This window comes from Tupaia chinensis, unplaced genomic scaffold, assembly GCF_000334495.1.
Source record: "Tupaia chinensis unplaced genomic scaffold, TupChi_1.0 Scaffold146828_1, whole genome shotgun sequence".
NCBI lineage: Eukaryota > Metazoa > Chordata > Mammalia > Scandentia > Tupaiidae > Tupaia > Tupaia belangeri.
In genome coordinates, this window is record NW_006206682.1 from 1,441,077 (window position 1) to 1,449,315 (window position 8,239).

Here is an 8,239-nt window from a genome sequence, read left to right on the forward strand (position 1 = left end):
CGTGCGTGCCCAAGATCCCAAGAGGAGAATGGAGGAGAAGGGATTGTGGCGTGACCATCCCCCTTGGGGGGTGATTTCTCGCTTTCTGTCTCTGTCTCTGTCTGGCGAGCGCACGTGCCCTGTAGCAAAAACCTCTCAAAAAAAAAAAAATTATTTAACTTTATTTTATTTTGACCAGAGAGAGACAGGTTGAGAGGAGGGAAAGTGAGAGAGCAAGCTGCCAGATCTGGGACTCAAACCGCAGTGGGTCACATGGGAGTCCAGCGCCCTCAACCACCACACCACCTGCTGGCCCCACCTGCATCTCCTTTAACACTACTAAGAAAAATAAATAAGGGGTCAGCAGGTGGCATGATGGTTAGGGTGCTGGATTTCCACATGGCCGACAGAGGTTTCAAGTCCCAGGATGAAAACTACAACAAAAAAATAAACAAATAAATCTTTAAAAAGGAAAGAAAGAAAAGAAAAAGAAGGGGGAAAAAAACCACAGTGGCATATTCTATATGTGATTTCAAAAGATTAGATACCTTTTTTTTTTTTTAAATGGGAAGCGGATAAATTCCTCTAGACACCTCAGCTGGGGACAAAGATGAGACACACTGGACAGGTGGCCTCCCAAGGCTGCGTTGCCTCGGTCCCACCGCCTGATGCCTCCCTGCCCCAGCAAGGTCGGAGGAAGCAAGGCTACTACCTCCCCATGAACGGAAGGCTCTGTCTCATGGGCCAGGTTAACCAAACACAATGAACATCGCCTTCATTAACACCTTCCTCCTCCCTGCGATCGAAAGCACCAGAAAACATTCTATCGATCAGTCTGCAAGAAACAAAAGGGCTACTTGGGTTTAAACGGTCACCTTCAGTACATTCCAGAAGACGTAGGATGGGTGTGACTTGGCATTCCTTCCAGGCAGCTCCTTCAACAACGCTGCAGTGCCAACATCACATGAACGTCAAAAGGAGGCGGTTTTAAGTTTAAGAGGAGATGAAAAACACACCACACCACTTCCTGAGAGTGGATGAGCCAAGAACCGGCCATGCAGCAGAGACACAGTTTCAAAACCAAACCAAAGAAAAATAGGCACGCTTTTCACCTGCCAAATAACCCTGTTACCAAATACACTGAACTCAGCTCTGAACACCAACTCAGACCTTAACAGAGCCTACAGCAAGGACATCAACCCCAGGGCACTGGTTATCAACGATTTCTCTTGATCAGAGCTTTGAACCTACAAGACGTGAGACTTAAAATCTAGTTCTCCTCCCTACAAGGAAGACTGAGCCTCAATTAAGCAATGTGGCTACTGCAGATTATAGCTATGGCTTATTCAGTTTCCAAGTCCTCGTTATACTCCTGACAGATGATTATAGATGATGCAAATTCTTCTACAATTTCCATTCAAGGAGGGTTAACTTTTTTTGAGAGAGATTTTGACAGGGTCGCACCAGGCTGTGGTCCTCCTGCCCAGCCTCCCAATTAGCTAGGACTACAGGCATGCCTCACCTCACCCAGCTTATCAGGTAGGCCAGGAATCAAACCTGGCTCTCCCATGTGGCCTCAGCCTCTGAGGAGCAGCATTGGAGCAGCATATGCCACCATGGCAGAACCCACCTTTTTTACAGATTGGTAAAAAAAAAAAAAAAAAAAAAATTAGTCAAATACTGACAGTTCCTTACAGCTCAGCCTAATAATTCAGGTCAACCTTTGCAGTCTGCAGTTCGAAGGCAGCCTTCAAGATATTTGGAGAGAGTCCAGCAGGTAATCTAGTGGTTAAGGCACTAGACTCCCACATGGTCAACTGTGGTTCAAGTTCCAGATCCAGTGGCTTGAATCTCACACTGGGCACGCGCGTGTGAGCATGCTCAAAATCCCAAGAGAAGAGTGGAGGAGAACGGATTGCAGCGTAGCACCCCCCCCTGACCCCACGGGGAGGTGATTTCTTGATTTCTGTCTCCATCTCTCCAGTGAGTCCCTATGCCCTATAGCAAAAATCTCTCCAAAAAGATATTTGGAGAGTGGAAATATGAGAAAATTTACCAGCACATGACGAAGGAAAGCCACATGAATATGCTCAAATGATCTACCAGTACTGAGTCAACGAACACCTGTCATCGCAGGTAAACTGAGGAAGACGGGATGGCGCCGCAAGCTATACTCCGTGAGGGCTGAGTGCCAAGAAGGCCAGACTGCCTGTCTAACTCGTCCACAGAGGGCCAGAACAAGCCAGTGGGTGGCGGCAGTCTCGTAGGACCAGCACGCTTGTACATACCTGGGGGACACCCAGCCAGTCGTCGGCCTGCTGCATGGCCTCTCGGGCATTGTCCACTGGCTTCCGTGGGTCCCAGGATTCCCAGTCTGGGCAGAGACCTGTGAACATAACACAGAAGATGCTGTTTGTATTAAGCTGGAGGAGATGAATGGAAGCCACGTGTGTAAGGTGAGCCCACTTGTCTTTTAATTCAGAGAACAATTCATTCTCAAACTGTCATACTTTATGGGCAAAATGATCACAGATCTGAGTGTCCCAGGTGAAAACTACCTACATTAGTTGAGACTTCTCCTTTAGGTTATTATCTTCTCACATTAAAATAGAGGTTATCATGGCCAGCAGGTGGTGTGGTGGTTAAGGCGCTGGATTCCCACATGGCCAACTGTAGTTCAAGTCCCAGATCTGCCAGCTTGCTTTCTCACTTTCCCTTTCATTCTCTCTCTCATCTCTCTGGTCAAATTGAAAAATGATTATTTTTAAAAATCAAATAAATAATTCTTCTAAAAAACAGATATTATCTACTCCTGGAAGACATGATATAAACAAAGTCTTTAAAATTATTTCGGCCTGATGCCTTTTGTAAAAGAAAACATCTTCTCACCCTATTTCCAGACATATCTAGAAAGATTGGACTAACACCTGATGTGATTCAAACATCAACATGTTCACCATCATAGACGTAGAGTTATCATAAAATCCTTCCTAAGCACAAGTGTGAAAGGAAAGAAAAACCTCCAGGTTTAAACTCAACATAGGTATTACAAAATGTGTCTAACATAGACTTATGGAAGAAGACACTGGGATTTGAACTAATGCGGCATTTTGAAAGATTCCTGGGTGACATCACACTATAGACTCTCCATGAAGAATGAAGCATTGAGTCAGCCCTCCTTCCTACCCAACTGACATGAGTCCTGCTTTGAGTGAGCTGAGAACCACTAACTAACTAACTAACTAACTAACTAACTAACTAACTAACTAAATACTAATGTGTCCATCTCATACAGAGCACTTGGAAAATGGGAAATGCAATGATTAGAGTGCTGGCTTTTTTTTTTTTTTTTTTTTAATTGAAAACTACTCTGGGGTGTGTGTGTAGAAACACAGGCTCTGGTTTTGCTACTGAGCATTTGGCAATAAACTCTACCCATAGTCTCAACCCGCCATCGAGGATAATCACAGCCTTGGTGTACACTCCACCACTAGAAAACAAGAACCCTTCAAGGGTAGAAGAGACGCCACTGGATCCCCACCAACACAGAGGGAATAGGGCAAACGAGCCATATATAGTCAAACCAGTGGTTAATAAAAATGGGCACTTTCCACTCAATGGAAGTGTATGGATTATCATGCCAAGCCACCGAACAGGGCCACGTGCTTCTGCCAAAGCCAGCAGGAAACAAGGCACCATGTGGGCAGACACAGGCCTCTGGAGTCTACACGCTAAACCCACGGTCTGCACCAAGCACAGAGGGCTTCGCTGGGAACTTGAATTTTGACGGCAGTCAATGGTCAAACATGACTGCGGATCCACCTGGAAGGCCTGCCATTTGAAAGGTAAACAGAACCACTTCCAGTTCTATTAGCTGTCTAACAAAGGACTAAATCAGGAGAAACATGCTAACCACAGCCAAGTTAGCTTTCCGACTGAAAGCTAAGAAGTTTAGGCTTCACACACCACCATCCCAAAGAGACGGTTTAGGCAGCGAGCCCTTACCTGGAGCACAGCTGTCCACCAGGGCACCCAGGGCTTTGCCATCTTGCCAGTTCTGGTTAAAGTTGGTGATGGGCAAGTAAGGGATCTTGTTCTGAATCCATCCCAGCAGCCTCTGCTTTGGTGTCTGCTTCTTAGCATCATCATCGCCCTCGTCCTCCCACACGGGCATGGAGATGGAATAGTGGAGGATAAGCGTCCACACCAGGCCCAGGATGAGCTTCAGGTTCCCATCCACGATGGCTTTGCTGTCTGGAGAGAAGCATTGGCTTGGTCATTGCTTGGGTTACCCAAGTGGGAATCATGCTTTGTTTAAAAAAAAAAAAAAGAATTTCTAAAGAATTTTTTTAACTTTTTTATTCATTTATTTATTTGAATTTGACCAGAAAAAGACAGTGAGAGAGCGAAAGAGAGAGAGAGAGATAGAAAGTGAGAAAGCAAACCACCAGGTCCAGGACTTGAACCAGGTCAGCCATGTGGGAGTCCGGCACCCTGAACCACCACGCCACCTGCCAGCTCCCCCAAGGTTTTTGTTTGTTTGTTTGTTTGTTTTTGTTTTTTTTAAGTGAAGGGTCAGCCCCATAGTGCAACAGTTAAGTCCTATGCATAGAGAACCAGATACTACACGGCAGACTGTTGTTTGAATCCTGGCCTTGGCAGTTTGAAAAACATACCAGTCATGTGTATGTTTTTGCCCCAAATAGGGTGAAGAAATAGAAGAGATGGTGGTGTGACCATAGCCCATGGGAGAACATTTTCTCCCTCTCCTTCTCTGTCTATCTCTGTGGAGAGTGCACATGCCCTGTGGTGATTTAAAAAGGAAAGAGGAGGGAAGCCACTAGCACCTGCTAACACGGTCTGCAGTCTACCAAGTGGTTTGTGTTCGTGTACATGCATCGGCAAGTGTTTGCAGCCCTGAATTTATAGTATTCTATACAATTTTTTTCTTTTTTTTTTTTTTAAGAGATATTTGCTGAAGGGCACATGCACTCACCAGAGAGATAGATAGAAAGCGAGAAATCACCCTCTGTGGGGTGGGGGGGGGAATGGCCATGCTGCAATACCTTCTCCTCCATTCTCCTCTCAGGAGCTTGGGCACACAAGCACATGCGCCTGGTGTGAGTTCACCCTCTGTGGGGTGGGGGGGGAATGGCCATGCTGCAATACCTTCTCCTCCATTCTCCTCTCAGGAGCTTGGGCACACCAGCACATGCGCCTGGTGTGAGTTTAAGCCACCAGGTCTGGAACTTGACCCACCACAGCCATGTGGGAGTCCAGCGACCTAACCATTTATACCATCTCCTGGTCCCTATTCTATACCATCTTAAATTTTTTCTTTTCACTAATCATTATATCCTAAAGATCTTTTCCTTATAAAATATTATTTCTGCTTGTATTCCCAACTATAGATGTAAGAGGCTAGTTTCCCCTTAAATCTCCCTACCACCGGGTGTTACCAATCATTTTCATCTTTGCTACTTCGACAAGTCAGTCAGGCATAATAAGATATTAATAATTAGGCAGGACTGGCTCTGCCTGGTGGTTCAGGCAGTCAGATCTTACATGGTCGCCACTCACATCAAGGGTTTCCAGTTCTGGACACTGCAGCATAAGAAACACACCAGGTAAGCATGCATGAGTGGCCAAAATCCTGGAAAGGATGGTGACCACTCCCCATGGGTGAGGAATGGGAGTGCTTCCCCTCTCCATCTCTCTCTCTCTCTCTCTGTCTCTCTGTCTCTTTGGTGAGTCCATGCCACACCCCTGGCCAGCCCCATCCAGGAATCTCACTGCCATTTGTTTAGTTTCCATTTTCTACTTCCCTTCCCTGGCCTCTCTGCAGCAATCTGTCCCTTTCCAACCTCCATCTGCACCCATCAAGATTGTGTTATGGGGCCAGCAGGTGGTGTGGTGGTTAAGGGTGCTAGACTCCCACATGGCCAACCACGGTTCGAGTCCTGGACCTGGTGGCTTTCTCTCTCTCTCTCTCTCTCTCTCCCACACACACACTCTCTGGTCAAATTAAAATAATAATAAAGTTAAATAATTCTTAAAAAAAAAAAAAGATTCAGATGTTATCTTCAGGACGTGTTTGTGTGGATATGTGTGTGTGTTCCTCTCATGTCCTCCCTCTCTCCACCTCCTCCCCACAAAACACCCTCCGTAGCTGTCCTGCATCTTATGATGACTTCGAGCTGCAAACGTCAGGACTGTCTTGGTCTCCTTCACCCCTGCTGAAGTTTCCAGCCTGTGCCAGGTCTCACCGGACCTAATCTCACAGCTAGGCCCTGCCCCTGCTCTGAGTCTCTGACAGTCATGAAGCTGAGTCACTTGTCACATAATCCAGAACCAGCTTTCCAGTCAGGGACCTCAGTGCTGCCACATCCCCCAGGGTCCCCACCATCCAATCACGTGTTCTCTGTGTTTCCACGTGTATGTTTCACTCCGTCCTCCATGGGGCAGACCCTGGCTCCTCATTCATGCACCAGATCCTACGGTGAGTGGCGCTTCATGGCCACCGATGTGTGACTGTGTCGGGGACCGCTCCCTCAGCACAGGGACTGCTCCTCAGCCTCCCACCCACTCCAGCACTGTCAGCACCCGTTAGGGAGTAACTGAGCCTTCTCCATCCTGGACTCCCCAACCCCGTCTGTCCCACCCACCCACCACGAGCCACCTGAATGCTGGTTAAACAGGAGTCAAATTGCTCTTAATAGAACTCAACACAATCACTTGAAAACATACTCGCATGCTGATAAGGAGCACAGGGCATGCCACTCACGCTGAAAGGCTGCAGGCTTTCCTTTTTAACTAGCCTGGTTACTGTTACAGCCTCTTACATGCAGAGACCCTCTTTAAAAGCCCACACGCAAACCCAACAGAAATGAGATGGAATTTCACAGTTGCTGATTCGGTCGTGATAAAACATCATCATCTAAACTGGACAAAATAAAGGTTTTCATCAACTGGCTGGTGAAGGCAGACCAAATGTAAGCAATCCTCAGTCAAGGTAAGGAACCCAGAAATTTTCTATGTAATGAATCATATCAATTTAACTTTGAAGCAGGATTGCCGGCATAATTCATGGGGCCCAGTGAAAAATAAAAATGTGGGGCTCCCTGCCCAAAAAGTATTAAGAATTTCCAGACAGCAATAGGGGATATTAAACCAAGCACCAGGTCCTTCTGAGCACACAGGTGGTGTGACTGTGAAGCCAGCTTTGGAGGTCCTGCAGTCAGTCAAGCAGCACATCTGCATGAGACCCTGGGCCCTGCACAGAATGTGGATATCCGAGGAATTCACCCCACAAGACTAGCCGTTTCTCCAGTTGGCAGTTCTTAGCCATGGCTGAATGTCTGGGATAAGATGTTCTATTATGAGGCTGTCTTCCAAATGCTATTGGTTAACCAGAACTATGGCTTGAAGAATGATTTGTCCCCGAAGGGTTTATGTATTGGAATTTGTTCCCCAGTGTAATGGAGCCAGGAGGTGGTGAGACCTTTAAGAGGTGAGACTCAGGGCTGGCTCTGTGACACTAGGAATCGGCTGCTCCAGAGAGCTGGATCCCACAAGATGCCCATGGTTCAGATCCCTGGCCCAGTCAGCCTGAAACACTCCTGAATGCACATGAGTGCCCAAGATGCAACCAATAGGCTGGAGGACTGAAGGGAGAAAATCCAGGGTGGCCAGACCCTGTGGAAGGTCTCTCTCTCTCTCTCTCTCTCTCTCTCTCATGTGCATGCATACACACTACCAGTAAAAAAAGGAAAAAAGAAGGGGAAGATTAGTGGACAGTGATTGGATCATGGGGGCACTGCCCTCATGAATGAATTTTGCAGGACTGTCTAAGCGAGTTCTAGCTCTCATGAGAAGGGATAATTCCTGTGAGAGCTGGTTGCTATGAAAGAAAGATGGCTACACCAGGTCTCTTTCTCTCTGTGCACACACTTGCCATCCTCTCTGCTGCTTGTCAACTATATTGTGATAGAGAACCACAATCCAGTCAGATGCCAGCCCCATACCTTTGGACTCTCCAGCAACCGGAATCATAAACCAAATAAACCTATTTTATAAACCATCTAGTCTCAGTTATTTCCATCAGTAACAAAGTAGTGGACTAAGACACCCAGGATCAGAAATTCCAGATGAAACAATTTTCTCTGTTCCCTTTATTCATACAAAGAAGAGTGGTCTTCAAAGATAGGGGCCAAAAAAAAAAAAAAAAGAGAGAGAAAGAGGGAAGAGGGGAAAAAAAAGT

At 46.6% G+C, this 8,239-nt stretch overlaps 1 protein-coding gene across 6 annotated transcripts in view; it reads right to left on the reverse strand.

Annotated features, from left to right (window-relative positions):
* The window catches only part of FLNB (filamin B), a 158,587-nt gene that overhangs the window by 85,079 nt on the left and 65,269 nt on the right, over nt 1-8,239 (reverse strand). For all 6 annotated transcript variants that reach the window (XM_006169179.3, XM_006169178.3, XM_006169177.3 and 3 more), the window contains exons 2-3: nt 3,985-4,233; nt 2,268-2,365 (exon numbers count right to left, since the gene is read on the reverse strand). In XM_006169179.3, the coding sequence (XP_006169241.1) occupies nt 2,268-2,365; nt 3,985-4,233 (347 nt within the window). The remainder of the gene's footprint in view (nt 1-2,267; nt 2,366-3,984; nt 4,234-8,239) is intronic.